Source organism: Xiphophorus maculatus, chromosome 20, assembly GCF_002775205.1.
Source record: "Xiphophorus maculatus strain JP 163 A chromosome 20, X_maculatus-5.0-male, whole genome shotgun sequence".
Taxonomy (NCBI): Eukaryota; Metazoa; Chordata; class Actinopteri; order Cyprinodontiformes; family Poeciliidae; genus Xiphophorus; species Xiphophorus maculatus.
In genome coordinates, this window is record NC_036462.1 from 20708268 (window position 1) to 20728507 (window position 20240).

At 39.7% G+C, this 20240-nt stretch overlaps 2 protein-coding genes across 7 annotated transcripts in view; both read left to right on the forward strand.

Annotated features, from left to right (window-relative positions):
• The first annotated feature begins 235 nt into the window (after positions 1–235).
• Positions 236–13125, forward strand: LOC102237941 (cyclic AMP-dependent transcription factor ATF-7-like). Of its 3 annotated transcripts, none has more exons than XM_023325294.1 (12): positions 236–341; positions 2827–2887; positions 4823–4919; positions 5032–5159; positions 5273–5398; positions 5490–5647; positions 5742–5838; positions 5920–6039; positions 7710–7859; positions 10030–10218; positions 10317–10422; positions 10567–13125. In XM_023325294.1, exons 2-12 carry the CDS (start codon positions 2840–2842, stop codon positions 10800–10802), a joined length of 1455 nt encoding a protein of 484 aa, XP_023181062.1. In that variant the 5' UTR covers positions 236–341; positions 2827–2839; the 3' UTR covers positions 10803–13125. The 3 variants fall into 3 exon arrangements, with proteins under 3 accessions (XP_023181062.1, XP_023181063.1, XP_023181064.1); XM_023325295.1 differs by having other exon boundaries at positions 10045–10218; XM_023325296.1 differs by having other exon boundaries at positions 10540–10659.
• Positions 13126–14325: 1200 nt separating this feature from the next.
• LOC102238203 (disco-interacting protein 2 homolog B-A-like) overlaps positions 14326–20240 on the forward strand; it is a 42115-nt gene continuing 36200 nt past the window's right edge. For 2 of the 4 annotated variants that reach the window (XM_023353533.1, XM_023353535.1), the window contains exon 1: positions 14326–14618. In XM_023353533.1, coding sequence (XP_023209301.1) covers positions 14534–14618 — 85 coding nt within the window. In that variant the 5' untranslated portion in view covers positions 14326–14533. The remainder of the gene's footprint in view (positions 14619–20240) is intronic. The other 2 variants (XM_014469077.2, XM_023353536.1) reach the window with 1 other exon arrangement.

The following is a 20240-nucleotide window of genomic DNA, read 5'->3' on the forward strand; positions in this document are numbered from 1 at the left end:
TCCCGGAAATAACTTTAAAAGATTATGTAACCGCTGAAGTCACGTTTGTCTTCACCATAGATATTTAGATTTTGTTGGTGCTCAACATTGACACAACATTCATAAGCGGTTCGTTCAATAATGATTTACAAAACTGCAAAGTCTGAAGCTTTAAAAAAAAACTGTTGTAGATGTAGGCATAGAAATTGCACGTTTCCGACCGAGCAACCCTGTTACGTAACATCGAGCTCGAGATGTCGCGAGATTTGGCTAATGCAAGTGTCAGAGTGTCAACAACGGACAGGCAGCAGCAGCGCTGTCCGGAGCAGGGAGGGGGAGTGAAGAGGCACTTTAAACGTCCGGTGAGTTTGGACGGATTTCACATCGTGTAACATTGCATCTCGCATTTAGAGGAGTTCACTGTTGGTGTTTGTGAAGCATTTTGTATTCTTACTCAGACAGGAGAGTTTGTAACCACAGTTATCGTTAGCATTAGCTTGCTAACGTGTAGTGTAAATTCTTCAAGTGAGCTAATGGAGCTTCGCCTAGCAGTTAGCTTGAACACAGCTAGCTTATGTGTGAGTGTGAAAATGTGCATGTTTTTACAAGTGTTTGGCTTGAATTATTTCTGGTTCTATGACGCTAATTTACATATCCGCTCTAATGTCGCGTTTAGTTTGAATAAAAGTGATAAATGGGGTGAGGACAGGATATATTGCGGAACATCTCTGAGAAAGTCAAAGCAAGCAAAGATTATGCCCTGTATAGCTCAATCTGTCTGCTGTCCGAAACCCGAAGAACTACAGTAAAATCGGTGCTGACCGGTTCGATGGCAATACGGAAAGGGTTGCGTGGTAGCTTGCATTGGTTGTGCTGCCTCGTCGTTGAACGTTTTGTCCCAGATCATCCTCCAGAGTCCAGAGCAAAACCCTTCAGATAGGCCGATAGTGCTCGGCCTGTGTGTTCCTCCTTTCTAACCAGTTGTTAAGGTGACCAGTTCAAGCGGTTTCAGTGACAGGTGAGCACAGGGAATTTCCCGTGATATCACAGGTTTTCCTCCTCAACAGGTGCAAGGTTAATTTTCTTACTTTAACCGGATTTGACCTATTGATCTAGACAGCAGCAGCAGTCAGTTCAAATTTACTACTAACAGCAGAGTGAATCACATTAAATCACATATTAATCAGGTATAACATTTTTACAGTGCAAACAGCCTTGACCCTTCAAAGCATTGGACTCCACTAGACCCCTGAATGTGTGCTATGAATATTTGGCACTAGAGTCTTTGCTGCATAGTCACAGTGGATCAGACTAGAACGTCCAGAGATGATCAATTGGATTAAGATCTGGGGAATTGGAGGCCTAGACTACACCTCAAACCACCCCAGAACCCTCTTGTGCTTTGTGACAGGGTGAATTATTCTGCTGAAAGGAAACAACCATCATAAAATGTTCCTTTCAATGACAGTGTGAATATGGTCTTCAGCAATACCCTGGTAGGTTGTATGTGTTAAAGTAACATCCACATGGATGGTGGTCCAGAATATTTAAAGTTTGTATTGCTTTGTAGTGCTTACCCATGTGTTACCTGCATAAGTGATGCACATAAACCCAACTGAAACGTCCTTCTTCCATTGCTTCAAAGTCTGGTTTAGATGCTCGTTAGACCATTGTTAGTTCTAGTCAGGGGTCACCATGTGCACTCTGACCACTCTGCAACTATTCAAGCCTACTGTATTTGCAGTAAACTGGGATTTGCTGCATATTAGACACTTTTTCCTACCAGTTAAGCTACAATAGTTCTTTTAGTGGATTAGACCACTCAACAAGCCCAAGTTCGCTCCCTGTCTTTATCGACGATCACCAGATCTGCAGTTTTGGAGATTCTCTAACACTGACAAGTCATCACAATTTGGCCCTTTTCAAACGTTCTCAAATCCTTATGCTTGACAATTGTTTCTGCTTCTAACACAATCAGTTTGAAGACAATATGTTCACTTACTGCCCAGTATACCCCACCCACTAGCAAGTGCCACAGTGAAGAAACATGAGGTGTTATTTGCTTCACCTTATCAGTGCTGTCTGTCTGGAGACATTTTCACCTTGTTGGACTATATGCAAGAGTTTTTGCCCATTTTTCATATACATTCAGAACTACTAGAAATTCAGATTTTTCTTTTAAAATAATCATCATTTTAATATAATCAACTTAAATCCTGAAAGTTTGAAAGTGGCTCCATTTTGTTAACTGTCCATCCATTTTCTTACACCCTTGTCCCTAGTGGGGTCAGGAGGGGTGCTGGTGCCTATCTCCAGCTAACTTTCCGGGCAAGAGGCGGGGTACATCTTGGACAGGTCGCCAGTCTGTCACAGGGCAACACAGAAACAGACAGGACACACAACCAAGCACACACACACTCACACCTAGGGAGAATTTAGAGAGATCAGTTAACCTGACAGTCATGTTCCAATTTACCTGACAGTCATGTTTTTGGACTATGGGAGGAAGCCGGAGAGAACCCATGCATGCACAGAGAGAACATGCAAACTCCATGCAGAAAGACCCCAGGCCGGGAATTCAAACCCAGGACCTTCTTGCTGCAAGGCAACAGTGCTACCAACTGTGTTGCACAGTGGCACCACTGCACAGTGGCGCTACCAACTGCGCCACTGTGCAGCCTATTTTGTTAACTGTTTCTTATTAAAATATTCTCAGACAGTTCAGACCTTGCTTACTCTAAAGTAAGCAAAAGACTGCATAGATGAAAAGAAAAGGGCTTTGAGTAATGGTTTACTCTGAGTGGTCCTAAAAAGCCATATGCTGTTGTTTCTTGCTGTCCCTTGCAGAACGTTGTTTGAGATGGGGGATGATCGACCCTTTGTCTGCACAGCCCCTGGATGTGGGCAGGTAAAACTTCTCCAACTCACCATCCTATTAAAAAAATATCAATTCCTTGCATTCTAACTTTTAGCTACAGAAATAACTTTAGTTTCTTCCATTACATGAGCAAAGATTTATAGGCCTTTGACTAGAATGGCTGTGTAAATTCACCCTATTGTACGCCTACACCCATTTGATTTTGCCTCTTCCTTCTAAACCGCAAACAAATCATTTCATACATGTTAAACAGTTGTTTTTTTTCTCCATATATAATTTTATTGCATATTATTTTCTTACAACTTTGTTACATTTATCTCAGTTGCCTCAGTTGCTTTCTGGACCTTTTGATTTGACAGGTTTGGCCCCTTTGACATAAATAGAAAATAAAAATGGTTGAACTAGAAGAGTATGAAGAAGCAAAGGGGTGAAATGACCAGTCCATAGAAAAGGCTAAAATTCAGAGTGACTTTTAACCAGTTATCATTTTTCATGTAAATAATTATCAGCACATCCTTACACACACATGTTCCATTGTTTCTACTTCCCTGAAACATTTGTTTGTTGTTGTGGAAGTAAAGCATTGAAATAGACATAAAATTCATTTTTCTTTTTTAGCAAATCAGATTTTCTTTCAGAACAAAAATCAAGCTTATGGTTCACTTTACTTAAGAGAACCACATATGCTAATATTAATTAAAAAAATTAGCCATCCCTTTGATTGCTGAAGGTCACTGTTCTCAGTAGAGCTGGCTGCGAGAACTGCCAAAGGCTTTACTTTGGCAGTGGTATTTGTAAAATCTCTATTTTATTGAGATTTTACATGATAGACCCACACAAAGTGGTGCATAATTGTGACTATAACACAAGACATGGCATTCCGCCTAAACTAACCGGCAAGGCAAGGAGAGATTTCATCAGAGAAGGCCTCTAATGTAATTCTGGAGGAGCTGCAGAGATGCACATCTCAGGTGGAAGAATGTGTTTAACAGACAAATGTTACTTGTGTAATCACAAAAGTGTCTTTTCTTTTCAAAGAGTGGCAAAATAGGGCCACTGTACAAAGATAGCCATAATATGTTCCATTTAAAGTGTGTCACAAAGTAATGCCATTCTCTTGGGAAGATGGAAAATATGTGAAAGAAGGTGCTCTGTTCAGATGAGATTAGAATATTTCTTTTTCTTGTATGCAAAATGTAAGAAATGTAAAGTACCTCTGCATACCACCTTGACCCCACTGTGGAAGGAGCAGCATTATGCTATGGGTATGATTTATTTTATTGGGGATCTCTGCTGAAACATGAGCCAAATAACTAGATAATTATCAGGGCATTGTAGAACTTTATTGCATTCTAAGGAGGCAGTTCAGCCATTTGATTTGATGTGTTGGACTAAGGACACGTCTAAAAGTTTCACGACACAGGCTTTGGTATTTGTTTTATTTTATATAAGCTGGAAGTTTCTGTTAATTTGAGTTATCGGGGTTTTTTTTTATTATACAGTCACTGTACCTCAGTTCAATATTATACGCATTGCTCCTTTTTTACATAAACTAAAAAATGTGTGTATAAAATTTGCATATGCTATAAATTAAGGTTAATACAAAAGATATTAATGACGGTTCAGTTCTCAATTTTAAAAACTATAATAATGCTAAAAGATTTAAAGTCACAGTTGACCATAAAAAGTTGGAAATGGATCATCCCTCCAGAAAAACTCACTGCTTTGCGGGCTTAAAGTGAATTTTGTCATTAAACTACTATATATCATGAGCAATAATTAAGCACATTACTACCATAGTTTTTCTCAGCAACATCTACTGTTATTCATCTTTAAATGATCAATAAATAAATAAGCAGATTTAATTCATTTTTTAATTTATTTATTTTCTTTTTTTGATATGTTAGTCTTTTATTTGCTCCCTAGTATTTGTTTTTCTCCTGTTTAATCTGTTTTCTGTTGCAGAGATTCACAAATGAAGATCACCTCTCGGTCCACAAACACAAGCATGAAATGACATTAAAATTTGGTCCTGCCAGGACCGACTCTGTTATTATTCAAGGTATATGCAATCGTTTTTGGATGTTATTTTCAGAAAATGCAGCAGAGGCCATGTGTAATGGTTCTTTCCACATTGAAGACCTAATGTGGTTTTTATTTTTTGGGTTTCCCAGACCAGACTCCTACACCCACACGCTTCCTGAAGAACTGTGAGGAGGTCGGTTTGTTTAATGAGCTGGCCGGTTCCTTTGATCAGGAGTTTGGTAAAACACAGGAAGACGATCATAGAACAAAGCACCCTGTGAGTAAGCAGCTTGTCTCAGAGGTGTAATATCTGTATCTTCTTAATTTAGCTGTTGACCTTCTCATTATTCCAGATGATCTGACAGAGTTCATGCGCTTCTGGTCTTTTAGGCTGCACCTTTACAAACACCCTCTGAAGTGAAAGATGAGGACGAGTCTTCCTTACAAGTCGATTCTTCTCCCCCTGACAGTCCAGATTCCTCGTCCAGCATGTCTGAGAATAGCAGGGACTCTAGGGTGAGACGAAGCATGTAATCCATTTGTCACTAAGTGCTGGATACAAAATTACAGTAATGCATGATTAAATACATCATCATTTTTCCGGCAGGAGTTTCTCTCTAAGCCTGTGGCGAGCTCCGCTCCTACTCCGACAATTGTTCGTCCAGGTTCTCTCCCCCTTCACCTGACCGGTGACCCGCTACACCCAACTCTGCCTTCTCCAACGTCTGTCATCACACAGGCTCCACCCTCCAACAGACAGCTTGGGTAAATTACATTGTGTTCCCTTGCATTTATTGTCCTTGTGAATAAACATCTTGAAGCTTAAGTAAGTTCTCATAAAATGTACAAATGTAAACAGATCTCCCACAAGTGCATATCCACTGGTGAGGCACCTCCCTAATGGCCAGACTGTCCCTCTTTTACCCAGTCCTGTGCAGATGACTTCTGTTATATCTGTGAGTAAAGTCTAAGAAGAACTAAACAGAGAGGATGGATGGGAAAGTTATTTTATTTACCTTCTTTGTTGTCTTTGGAAGCTTGCAAGGACAGTGAACACAGTGCCTAACATCCCTGGGATACCAGGACCTCCGATAGGGGGAGCCAGCAGCGGTTCCTCCTCCCCATCTGGATACGGTCTTCACTCGGAGACCAAAATGGTAAGATAACTTTTTTTTTTTTTTGGTTATCAAATACACCCCAATACATAAGGATAGAGTTGAAAAATTGTTTTACTTCAGTGGTTCATTTAAAAAATTTAAACTCTTAATTTAAATCCTTTGTGTTAGCCTGTCTAAGTGTTTGTCAGTTAATTGTATTAATACAGGTAACAAAAACTGCTTTGAATTTACTTTTCAAAGCATTAAGATATGACATAAGTGCTCCAAATAACATTTTAATACAGAAATGTCAACCTACTGAACGTAGATACATATCCTACTGGAAAACTAAATCATAATCCCCATTAGGCGTCTCAATATAGGGAAGCTCTAAACTTTCCTGGGCTGTGCTGACTTTGGACATTATAAAACACAATGGAGCATATTTCCTCAATTCATCACTGAATGTGGAAACCTCACTGCACCTAAAGAAACTTGGATTCTCCAGACTCTTGGACCTTGATTTCCAAATGAAATTCAACATTTACTTCCTTTTGAAAAGAGGATTTTGAACCACAAAGCAACACTCTGGCTCTTTTTCTCCTCAGCCCAGGTAAGACGCTTCCGATGTTGTTCAGGGGTGGTGAACACAAAGAATGCCACAGTTGTAGCTCATTATGATTTGGTTTTCCAGTAGGATATGTACCTACGTTCAGTAGGTTGACATTTCTGTATTAAAATGTTATTTGGAGCACTTATGTCATATCTTAATGCTATCTTAATCATTCTGGGGATTGCTGACAGTTTGTCAGCAATCCCCCTTATGACTCTGGAAGCCATAGCATGGCAACCTTTTTTTTTTATTAGTTCTAAGCCATAATCATAAAAATTAACAGAACAAAAAACTGGAAATAATATCAATGTGACTACTGACTCAATATAAAATGAGTGTGACATTTTCAGTGATAATCTGATTTGTTGGGATCTACTTGCGTAATGTTCAAATTTCTCATATTGTCCAATAGGTCTAGATGATATGGATAAGGATTTCATATTGGTCTATATCAATAATTATTGATTAATTTTTTGTTTTAAATATGTGAAATACTAACAAACTGGTGATGTGAGCTTTCCTGTTTTATCCAGTTTTTAAGTAGTTATGAGGCACAGTGGTGAAACCTTAAACTGCTGCTGTGCAAGTTGCTCAGCAGGTCGTTGCTAGGTAACCACAAGTTACTCAGCAATTCATTGCTAGGTAAACAAAGAACGAGTGAGTTAGTTGATGCCAGCAACCTTGCTTTGCTAGCTTTGAGATGTTGAGTGGCTAAAGCTTTTCCTCTGCCTACATCCCCCAGGATGCTGTGCGGTCCTGGATCGGACTTCAGTGAAATTATGGAATATTCCATTGGCCATATTCTGTTCATATTGATCGTGTTTCTATTGCTATATATATTGTTATTAATTTTTCATCCAGCCCTGCTCTCCAGTTTTTTTTTACAGCTCCATGACTGCTAGGTTCATTGGTCTCTCTAAACTGTGTAAAATTTGTGGGTGTGTGTGTGGGCGTGTGCGTGTGATTGTCCTGTGTGTCTCTTTATTGCCCTGTCATGGACTGGTGACCCATCCAGGGTGTACCTCAAACCCCTTCACCCATGACTGCCGGAGACTGGCACCAGAAATTTCTCAGGAGTTTGACATTTACCTGGAGTGTTTTCTATGTGTCGTTATAGAGGCTGAAGGCAGCTCTGTCTCATCAAGGCCCGGCAGCACAAGATGGAGCAGGTGGCGGATCAGGATCCATCCCTGCTATCCCCCAGCGACAAGAACAGGGCCAGCAGCCCAACCAGAACTCTGATACACCGTCGCCTGCACAACCTCAGGTACAGTAATTAGCTTGTTACACACTAACATATGACAGAGAAGAAAAAATGTTGATGCACAATAATGCATACAGTGACACTGTTACTCAAACTAATGCTGCTCTAGTATAGCCAGAAGTCCTTATATCCCGATGTTAACACACACATTGAAAACAGAAAGGCAATGTTTATTCTAGCTGTTGCTAAAATAACTCAACATATTGATAGCTACAGTAGTAATGCTGTCTGTAACATTTATTTGTATACGGACTCATATTCCTAATAAAAAAGTAGGTTATCAACTCGCTGAAATAAAAAGCAGCTCTAGCTGATATCAGGTGATATCAGGTGTCAACAGGCGCTTGGCCAGTGTCAAGCACCTGTAGACATGTGCTTAACAATGTTGGTACTGGTTTCAACTGGGATTTGCTACCAGTTAGCAACTGGGATTTAGGAACGAGTTTTAAATTCCAGTTGTCTTAATTGGAGAGATGGGTGCTGTTTCCTTGGTGTCTGAGCCACCACTGTTGGAAGAAGTCCTTTTTAAACAAGGGATACGGTTGAGGCCCTCTTTTAGCCAGCTGATCAGTAATGTGCAGTTACAGGTGCGAGATGGATTGCAAACAGCCAGAAAAAAACTGCAGCACTTTCTCTGTTCCCTCATTAGACTTTAACTGAGGCACATTTTGAATGCATGTCTTGCTCCACTGATGTGATTTCCCTTCATTCGGAACCAGACATGCTGTAAACCTGTGTCTCCCTGTCCTGTGTCGTTGAGGCATCCCGCCTGCATGTTTTAGATGCTAAAGTTTAAGCACACCTACATTCCATTGGTGAGTCATTGAAATGCTTTAGGAGAACATGACAGCGGGCCATTGTTGTGATTTATTATCTTGAATTGTGTGTGTTGGAGCCAGAACATCCAAGACAATCAGGACACTGTGCTCCGAGGAACAGGATTAGAAAGTTACTGCTGTAATGAGAAATTTCAACAGTGTTTGCATAACCTCCTATTTTGAATTGAGTCACAACTTTAGAATACATCTGCTGTGAAGTACATGCAAACAGAAACAGCACAATCCACATAAAATATACTTTATGCCCATACTTGGATATGAATAAATGTAAATTATATATAAGGTCATATGAGTAGTACTGTATAATGCATTACTTTATAATGCAAATATAATTAGGCAAAATCAAAAGAATAAATCATTTGAACTGTTTGTTCAGTTTAAAAGAAGAGTCAATTATGACTGTTTTCTGACAGACATTGACATCATGAAGTTAGTAGACCAAGATCACCATTTGTTCCAATCTAGAGGATTAGATTTACTGAAAATAATAACCTCCGTTGTATTCTTGTTGAGGCTCAGATTATTTTCATTCATGGACAGTGTTGCAAGGTTGTAATGTCCCTTTTCATTTTCAAAAACAGGTAAATGTGAATGTCCTATGCAAACCAGTGAAATGAAGCATTATGTTGCTTAAAAACTGGATGACTGTGAACATTGGTCTAAGTCCAAAAATTCTTATATAGATTTTGTCATGGACTTTGACTAGGCTATTCTAACTCATTATTATATTCCGATCTAAAGCATTTTGTTGCAACTCTGTTTGCAGTAATTATGCAGTCTGTAGTCAGTTTTCTTTGAAAATTGTCCTGTAATTGGCTCCATTTATCTTCACCTCAACTCTGGCCAGCTTCTCTGTTTCTGTTCCAACAGCATTATTGAGCCACCACCGTGTTTCACTATGGGTTTTTCTTATTCATTGTAATATGTAACCATGTTTTGGTGGGTTTATAGTTGTGCCATAATTATTATCAGATGATAGATTGAATCTGGAAGATCTTCAGCCATTTTGCTTATAACGGAAACATCCTTTCAGCATCTACAGCTTTATCCCTCAGATGCCTATTGGGTTCCTTTGAAGTCTTAACAAAACAGCTGTAGTTATACTGTATTTTTTTAAACACACCACACATACCACTCTTTTCAGATTTTCATTTGTAATATATATATATATATAAAAACCTTCAACGTCATAATTATTTGCTACTTATGTGTCGGTCTTGCGCACAAAATCCCAACAAAACATCTTGCAATGTAACATATCAAGAGGTAATTTACAAATGATCATGTATATGTCTGCAAGTGGCCCACTTTTACCCCCCCTCCTCATTCTCCAGGTGTCCCCTGCTCAGCCAACAGGGGGACGGCGGCGGCGTGCGTCAGAGATGGATCCCGACGAGAGGAGGCAACGTTTTCTGGAAAGGAACCGGGCGGCCGCTTCTCGCTGCAGACAAAAACGAAAGCTATGGGTCAACTCCTTGGAGAAGAAGGCAGAAGATCTTGCCAACATGAACATCTCTCTGACAGTAAGCCATCAGCGGGCTTTATGCTAAACATTTAAACATGCTTTGTGACTGGTCTGGGGATGACTGAATGAATGGTGAATATTTTGTGTTGCCATCAGAATGAAGTGACTCTGCTGAGGAATGAGGTGGCACAGCTGAAACAGCTCCTTCTAGCTCACAAAGACTGCCCTGTCACTGTCATGCAGAAGAAGGCAGCTTTCTTAGGTAACCATTCAAGATCATTAACTAACATGTCATCCTGTTTTATCACTCCTTTAGTCAGCTCTCATCCACCATTTCATCCATCTAATGTGTTATTTTTTACTCGCTCACCTCTCTAAGGGTGAATGTTGCTCTGTCTGTCTATAGCTGCAGGAGGAGAGGAAGCCTCGAGGGAGGCTCCCACCGAACACATCGGCTCCCCGGCGGCGGTCATTCAGCACGTGCCGTCACCTGCCACCGTGGCCTCCAGCCCAGGGCCTACCATAAATGGACTAAGCGTCCGAGCTGCAGAAGCAGTGGCCATGTCGGTGTTAGCCGGCATGGGCTCGGGCCAGCCTGGAGGGGTCGTCATCGCTCCGCAGTCGCAGCCAACCCCGAGATGATGTGCAGGCAGACGGCAGCCAGAATGAACTCGAGTGACATTCAGAGGCCGCACTGGTGCAAAGCTTGGTGTGAAGAGGGAACCCACCCTAACTCCGTAGATACCCCCTTTTCCCTCCTCAGCATCCTACAGTAATCACACAAAGACATGGCGTGATACCTCCACCAACCCTCCTCCAACAGGCTCCCTTTTCAGAAACGCTTCATCACTCTGTGTATGTAAATATGAATTACGTGTCGAACACTTACTCTGCAGGGTTCGGGGTCAGTTATGACAGAAATGGTTTTAGATCCAGAAGAAAAATATGAAATGGCTTTTTAACCATTTAGTTATTTTATTTCAGCTTGGAAAGCAGCAACAGTCCAACTTCTTCCCACACTGGCTGTGATGAGGTTTGTTTCTTTCCATGCTAACAGTTTTACTGTAATATATCATGATTGTTTTCTTTTTTAATTTGTAAAAAAGAGTTTTGAACATCTGCATTTGTTCATATAACGTTTATAGTTACATCTAGGGAGAAGCTTATTGAACATGCCAATGTTTTTCTCAATAAATTTATCTCTAATGGAGTTATAGACATTAAATTACACCGAATGTGGGTAATATCCATCCATCTTTTTCTATCCAGTTATTCTTGCAGGGTTGCTGGGAGGCTGGTGCCTATATCATATCATAAGAAGTGGTTGATCATCAATCCCTGTTGTTAACATAAATAATCCAAACATACAGAGAAATCAACATGAATAACTCCATAAATTAAGTTGTATGGAAATGAAGTGAAAAACGTAAAAGAATAAGTGCTAAACAGAAATTTACTAAACCATATCCTACATAGTAGAAAGGCTTTTATTGGTTGTGGCAGTTTCAACATTGCACAAATCTTCTGTTCTTTCCATTTGTGTCAAGTTTCCTGTTTGGCAAGAAAGCTGACTCACCTCAGTGTAATCAAATCTACCAAAAAGAGTATAAATGAAATTAAGCTTAAGCATGCATTTTCTTCAGTAGTGGAGTCTTGTGCTGTGAGTACAATCAGCAAAGAGGCCATGTTGGTTCATTTTTCCAAAATACATTTGATTTCATAACTAAATGTATGGATTAAGTTTTGTTGATTTCTTTGTTACCAACATCTGGTGGGAATTTTATGTCACTACACCATTTAAAAATAAACTTACAGGTAAAAATGTTGACATGTTTAATGCTTATTTTCAGTTGTAGTAAAATCTTTCCAGAGTGCTGTGAATCCATTCTGGGAAGATTTTTTCTTCTTTTGTTATTTTATCATCTGTCTTGTACTCTTTGTTTTATAAATGTTTTTTTTTTCAGTCAACTCTTTTAATAATGCACTCAATGAAAGTTGGTTGCGTTCACAACAAAACAAATCGTAGATGTGAACACAGTTAATCCTGTGATTGTGTGCCCTTTTATTAATATGTAACCCATTTAGAATGGATATCATGATATTAGTCAATTGTATCAACCCCTACTGACTGCATGGATTACTCAAGGCTGAAGAATACCACTATTTGTATGTAGCCCATTATACTCTCACTGTTTTTTAACATCGATCTGTAAATGTGAAAACTGGCCCGGTTCTGTTAGGATTCCATCATTGGCCCCTGAAAACTTTGGGCTATTAGAGTACTTTTAATTGATAATCAGAAGTAACAGGTTTTAAACCCTTTACCCAAACATTTCAGTTGAGTAAAGAGTGGTGCAATATATTTTTCTATTGAATATCAATGTTCTTGCTTTGAGTGGACGTGTGTAGTCCAGCTGCTGACAGGGTTTGCTCTATTTCAGTCAAACGCTACAGTTACGAGGTGACCAAAGGAAATGTGAAGAAGATTATTGTTGAGTGAATGGACTGTTAATCAGTGTGCATGTTAGAGTTACAAGTGGTCTGATTGGGAGCTTTATACCATAAAACTAGTGCTATAACATTATGAACCAGAATAATTATACATGCACGGTGCTTCTTTTGACTTTCTTTTGCAGCTTTTTAATATATGACATTGTTCTTCCATGACTATTGACTATCATCTTATTTTTTTTCCCTTGTTGCTGTTTTTATAACATGTTTTAGGCTTTGTTTTCTGTGGGAATGTTAAGGTGTTCTCCATGTGATTGTATGCACCCTTTTGGTTAGAGATTTTTATTTTTCTCTTAATGTTTTACTACATTGGGTGGGAAGGGGGCATGTTGAAAATATCTGTGTGGAGTAAGTTTGTTCAATACTCAGGCCTCAAGATGGGAAATAACTTGTGTATAGTCTCAGCTAATTAATAAGTTGTCTTGGACAAACGATGAAATAAATTAATGTATAACAAAAGTAAATGTAGGTTGTTTTTGTTTGTTTGTTTTTTTATCTGTCTGGAATCTTAGTGCTTAGTATTGTTTTAAATAATTAGATGTCAAATACTCTATGTATGTATTCAAAATTCAAGATTTTTTCTGTCTTTCAATTTTAGATTTCTATATTGCAGGTGTGTACCTCTTTGTGATCCCACTTTAGGAACAGAATAAAAGAGTCAGCACTATAGTACACTCAAAAGAGCTATCTAAGCCCATCAGAAATATGATTGTAGCATATTATAAGTCTGGTAACATGAAGAGATCTCAAAAGAAATTTCAATCCTCAATTTCCCCTGATGGAAAATATTCTACAAGTAGACATTTCCAGGTTTGGTTGTCCAAGCAATTTCACTTTGAGAGCAGACTGCAAGATGCTAAAAAAAACCCCCTCAAAGGTCTTCACTGTACCCAGAGCAAGCTCTTCCTACTGTTAATATAAAAGCGGATTCATCTAAAACATGCAGGGCAGGGGTAGTTTAGGTCCAGGGTTACAAACTACTGCACAAGGTATCTTAAATTTTCTTCAGGTAAAAGAAAGTGGATATCTTTTGTTAAATGAGTAAGATAAGGAAACTGTTAAGTGTTCAGGTGTAAATAAAATATTTTCTTTTCCAGAGATAAATAAAAATTAGGTACTAATTTATCATGTTGTTTATCATTTATCATAATAAATTTCATATAAGAATTTTGATTTAATGTTAAATTCAAAAGACATTTCAATTCAAAATGTGTGTCAATACTGTGTTTTATTATTGAGATTATTATTTTTATTATCTCATTTTTACTAATGAGTGTCAATAAATATCAATATATTTAAAAAAAAACTATCATTATAGAGTTACTGTGTGCAGTTTAGATAAAAATCACACTCATATCATAAATGAATATGTTTTCATGAGTATTTGTATTTGTAGAGCCATGCAGGCGACACTGTAAGGGGAAAAAAACCAAATAGTTATTATCGTCACTTTTATCGTTACAAGAGAATCACAAACCATTGTGATGAAAATTTAAGTCCATATCGCCCCTATGCTATTGTGCCATTTTCCACCTGCGGTGAGTCAGGTGAGGTGGAAGAAGCTTGTTTCACTTCCAGCTGCTAACAGCAGAGGGCGCACCGAGTCCACTTCCTGCCTCCACAGGGTCCCATCATCCCGGATCACGTGACTAACGGACTCCTCTCTGCCGACTTGTTCCCATCTCCCACAGTCATGGCGGTGTCGGGGAGTCGCGGAGATGGAGTAAACAGCACCGCTACCACGTCTTGATTGTTTATTCCCCTCCCCGCCCCCAGCTCCCTCTTACAGCCTCTCGCAGGATAGTCACCTGCTGCCCTTCGAGCTCAACAGATCCACCCCGCTGGCTGCGGAGCCTCCGAAGATGACCGACCGCGGCGTTGATCTGTCGACTCTGCCGAAAGAGGTCAGGGACCAGCTGGCGGAGCTGGACCTGGAGCTGTCCGAAGGTAGGCTGGATGTTCCTGCAGCGGGTTCAGGAGCGTTAGATGCTGTAGATTTGGTGGAAACTGGAGATTTATTTGCAGATTTGTGTTCCTTCGGGGACTGACAGGGTCTCTGTGTCAGCTGGTTGAGTCCCAGCTACTGCAGTGGGTCGAGTCACGAACACAGCAAAATATAAACACACACTGACCCCCTATTAAAACATGAAATCCCTGCCATTTGTACTGCTACACGCAGGGATTATCATTTATAGTTTGTGTTTTTTAATGTTTTTTTATGAGACATCTGCAATGAGTTCTTGTTTTTAATCCGCATTATCATCCTGTATTTAGTCCATTTTGGTGAAATGAGCATCCATCCACTCCTGTTGTTGAATGTGGGTCAGGTTTTGTCATTCCAGAGGCCCTGTGCACAAGGATCAGTGGATAGTGATGGTGCTGTGACCCATCCAGCATCCCTCTCTGCTGCTCTCAAAGCTTTAACTCTGATCTGCAGCACATAATGAAGGCTCATTTGCTTAAAAAACATTACTCTAGGAATAGAGAATATGGATCTGGATGTTATGCAAGTCTCCTCGTCACGCTGCGAATCACTAGGCAGAAACTTGATTTGTGCCGTGCAGTTCTCTGGTGCCTGGAGGGGGATGACTAATGTTATGCTTCACATAGAGTCAAACAAGAGGAGGTATGTGCCACTAATGATGTCTTAGCTGCAACACAGAGCCTCATGTATACATTTAGCTGTCCTGTCTGTAGGAGCACAGGTGAAACTTGAGACAGGAACCTTGGTGGAGAAAAAAAACAACTCTTGTCATTTTGTTCATAGGTTGCGAAAACCACAAGCTCTTTCTTTAAAAAACATCTCTTAATAGCTCTGGTAATCTTCTAATGTATTGTTTTTGGTGTTTGACTGTTGTGAAAAATTATTTTTCCCCTTACAACATTCTTCTGTTTTTACCTTCTTGTCTCGCTTAGATGTTTTGCACCATCAAATAGGTTTTAGTATCAGACAAATGTAACCTCAGTAATTAAATAAAAACATAATTTTTAAAAAATGAAATGTTTGTGTTTTTAAGGGAAAAATTCCCAACCAACCTGATGCTGCCTGAAAAAGCTACTTTACCCCTAAACCCACTAACTGGTTGTACCAACTTTGACAGAAACAATTGTCGTCAAGCAATTTCGATTGCTGCCTGTGAGTCTTTTAAATTGATTTGGTGTTTTATTTCAGCCTCATTAAACCGTTTTAGACCAAAGCACAATATCTCTGTTGGATTTAGGTCCAGACTTGGACTAGACCTCTCCAGAACCCTCATTTACAATGTTGTTTTAGTCATTCTGATGTAGACTTGCTGGTGTTTTTTTAATAAATCATTGACTTGCTCCACCACTTAAGTGAGCTTGAGCTTAATGTTACAAATTGATGTTTGGGTATTCTCCTTCATGAGCAGAATTCATGTTTCTTTCAATCCCAGGCCATCACTCTACCACCGCTGTGTTTGACTGCAGATGTGATTTGTTCTGAAATGTTTTGTTGCTTTAAGACCAGATGTAAATATTTAGTTTTTCTCTTGCAAGTTCACAGGATATTTCCCCTAAAAGTCTTGAACATCTACGTGTTGTTTCTGGCGAATGGGAGATGGCTACTTGTGTTCAGCTGTCCTTTTGGCCTTGAAACCCATGTATGCCATGTTTTCCCACGTCTCTTTGTTATTGTCAGATCATAAATACTAAACCCAAGTGAGGCATGTAGTTCTTTAGATGCAGTTCTGGAGTCTTTGTGGCTCCCTGGATGTGTGGTTGATGCTCTTTTGGGAGTAGTGTTTGTAGGCGACCTCTCCTGGGAAGGTTCACACCAGTTCAGTGTTTTTTCCACTTTTGGATAATGGCTCTCATTGTGGTTCACTGGCGTTGAAAAGCCTTAGAAATGGCTTTCTAATACTCACCAGAATGATAGATGTCAGTGACCCTTTCTCATCTATTCTTGATTTTCTTTAGATCTGTGTCTAAATAGCATGTTGCGTTTTAGATCTTTGGGCCAACCTCATGTTGTCAGACAGGTTCTCTCAGGCCTCGGAGTGGATAATAAAAAAAAAAGTCATAGTTAATTTCTTATTTTATGATTTAACAAGTGGGATGATTACTTTTTCGCATAGTGCGAGGTAAATTTGTTTTGCTTTATTCCCTTAATAGATGGAATCACCACTCTGTTTTTTATTAACTCACTTTGTCTTTGATATTAAAATTAGTTCAATAATCTAAGTTATTTAAGTGAAAAGGCTGTTATTTTTAAATTAGTTATCAAAGTAAATACATCTCTTGGATTCAGTGTCAAGTCAAAGTTTCTGGGACAGCTCCACAGCTAATAGTGTATTCAGACTGTTGTCTGTTTTAGTCTTTTGAGCGAAGCTGTGTGGTAAGGTGACACCTCATATCCCTCTGTAAGAGCCTCAGTCCGTCTCAGAGGGCCGCGCTGTCGTTTGAAACATTAGATCAAACGTGATGAAAAGCTCTTGCTTTCCAGATGCTGCTTCTTCTTCCTCTTCTGTATCTACACCTTCTAGTGTCATGAAGCGTCCTCGCCGTCTGTCCAACGTCCGCTCAGGTTGTAAACGGCTGACGGCAACAAGGCGAGAAGCAGCTGGACACCCAGCGAGCCTGAAACTTTGCCATGGATATCTTTTACATGGCAACAATTCCCCTCATTGTTGTTCCCGTAGATGGGATTCCCCCTAGCAACAAGCGCAGGAAAATGTGCATCAGCATCTTTTATGTCCTGTCTGAAAACACATAGGGCTGCAGTGTGATGTGCATTTGCTTCTGTGCATGTTAGTGGCGATAGTCACAGCTAGGAGAGGAAACAGAGCAACTCCACCTACTTTAACTTCCATGACTGGAAGGACACAAAGAAAACCTTTGACGGGGTAAAGGTCTTAGTGACTGAGCTGGGCTGGAATGTAGAGCACTAAACCACAACAGTCTAAGCTGCTCTGAACGAGGGTACAAGTGTCCAGTGCTTATTCCCTGCACTATGGGGATTATGTGTTTGACCAGGTTGTTGTTTTTCACACGGCTGGACTCATGTAGCTAGTTAAGCTCCGTTTAGAAGGTCTTCATGCGATGAGACATCTGCCACAACCTAGTGACTTCACATGTGTCTCCCAGAGCATCTTAATAACAAACCTCATTGTTTTTTTTATTTATTTATTTATTTTTAATGTGATTGAGCTACTGAAAGTAGTTCATAATATATGGTGTCCATGTGCTTTCTTGTTAAAATGTAAATAAATTACATGTTCGGCAATTCTCTGTGAAGTAGCTAAGAAACCTTTGATTTCATCGACGTACATATTCTCAATTAAATTTAGGTCTGGACTTTGACTAGGCCACCGTAAAATGTTAATATGCTTGATCCGAACCATTGCATCATAGCTCTGCCTAGATGTTTGGGGGGTTTGTCTTGCAGTAAGGTGAACCTCTGGTCTCAAGTATGTGGCAAGTTCCAGAATTGCCTTTTATTCATTTCCATTAACTCTGACCAGAGTTCTTCTTTCTGATTAAGAAAAGCAGTATTATCCCGACAGCATTCTGCTGCCACTACCCTGTGTTTGATGTGCAGTATTAGCACACTTTCTGTTGGGATGTGAAATCGGCTGCGCTGCTCTGAGAAACAGATTTGTTTGTATTGCCATGTGCTGGGCAACAGCAGTTTGTGTTGCTGAGCAAAGTGGAACGCAGAGTCCATCTTAATGTGGAGCTGCAGCCATAATTGTCAAGCTGCTTCTGACTGAAGGTGGGGAAATGTGTTGAATGGACAATTATTGCGCACGCACACAAATCTGGACTTCATGAGAAAGTGTCAAAAAGAAAGCAATTGCAGCAAACATGTGGTGGAAGCAGCTCTGATCAGATTAAACCAAAATCCTAATTTACGACTTCCAAAACTTAACTTGCAAGAGAAAGCTAATGTAGTGCAATACTAAGCTCACCGCTGGAATTAGTGGGAAACCCTGCTGGGTGATGCAAAAATAAACAACACCTAGAGAAAAAATGGAAGGGAAGAAACAAGGGAGAGAACATTGTGGTGTGATACTGTGATCTAGAGACGATGTTCGCGTTAAGGAGCTCTGTTTCCACATTCACCGGCTACTTCCTGTTCAGCTGTCGGATGTCTGCAGCTTCTCCAGAGTCATTTCTTGGCTCCTTCCCTTATTGATGGGTTCCTTGCCTTGCCTGTCAGTTTAGATTAATGGCCATGTCTTTGTAGATTTGCAGCTATGTGATACTCTGTCTGGTTTCAGATAATGGATTGAACAGACCTCAGTGAGATGCATACAACTTGGGCTATTGTTTTACAACCAAACCCTGGATTAAGGCTGAGTTAGAAATGCCTGTAGCCACCGTTACGTTGCTTTTTTTTGTTCACTATTTTAGCACCATTTGCTGCTAAAGATGTGTATTTCTGCCCAGTCAGGACTCATCTATCACTTCTATTATCAATAGGCTCAAACATCAAATTAGATGGAGATTACTGAACCTGACACTCCAAAATGGCAGTTCCCACGCTAATAAGTGACATCGCGGCGGTTGCCTCCATCTTGCATTCATGGAGGCAACCACCATGAGGTAGAAGAGCTGGAAAAAGCTAACAATGCCAGTGTGGTAGGTGTCAAGGAAGTGCTACCATGTAGAGTAGACAGATAAGGATATAAATAGAACAAGAGATCAGATGCACTTCTTCATGTGTGGAAAGGAAAATGTTATGATCAATCAGAACATCAAATGTCACTCCAGACCAAGCGCGAAACAGATTATTCTGTTGTAGTTTGTTCCACTGGGAAATTTGAGGATGCTAATGTTATCTTGAGATAGACCACACACTAACGTAAAACTCACCAATTCGAGTGGACACACCCAGTCTGAGTGTGCTGCTCTACCACTTCTTCAAACTTTCTAGATTGTGGCGCATAAAACCAAAGCATCTGATGCTTAAGACTTCAGCGTTTAAGAATCTGCTTCCCAATTGGTCATAGATTCCCAGCGACAGTATGAAGGCGGTTCATTTAGATAACTACTCAAAGCACAATTGTAGGTTGCGAAAAGTATTTTGTCCAAAGTGAATTGCTGTGAAAAATATGGAACCAAGGCCACTGATAAAATCTACAAATTCCAATATTAATCCCAGATTACTGGAACCCCTCTGCCATGTAGGAAAAATCACTTGAATCTGACACGTTCCTTCACAAAATCTGCATTCAGTCAGATTCTGAGATTAATGTCAGAAAATAATTTTAAGATAAATTTATCATTCTTTTTTCTCCTCAGCGGCTCTAAACCTGTAGAAAAAGAATTAGCCTTCTTCAAGATTTCTTTTATATCTTGACTGAAAATGTATGGTTCACATAATCAAACAAAAGTTCATGTGAGACAACTTTGTATTTAATGAGTTTTTTCAATGTAAAGCCAATAAATACAAACAACTGTTCAGAAACCATCAAAATGTACATTGCCGTGGAGGATGTAAGAGTTGTTTTAATTCAGCCACACGTGTGATTGGGTTGTTTAAGACTATTGCAAAGCATCTTCATTGAATAAATGTCCAGACTTTGACTAGACCACACCACAACC

Excerpts from the sequence above, each read along its gene's own strand:
- LOC102237941 (XM_023325294.1), top strand. The coding sequence starts at position 2,840 with ATGGGGGATGATCGACCCTTTGTCTGCACAGCCCCTGGATGTGGGCAG. Across the intron at positions 5,399-5,489 it reads AGAATAGCAGGGACTCTAGG|GAGTTTCTCTCTAAGCCTGT; the intron begins GTGAGACGAAGC and ends TTTTTCCGGCAG. Across the intron at positions 5,839-5,919 it reads AGATGACTTCTGTTATATCT|CTTGCAAGGACAGTGAACAC; the intron begins GTGAGTAAAGTC and ends TGTCTTTGGAAG.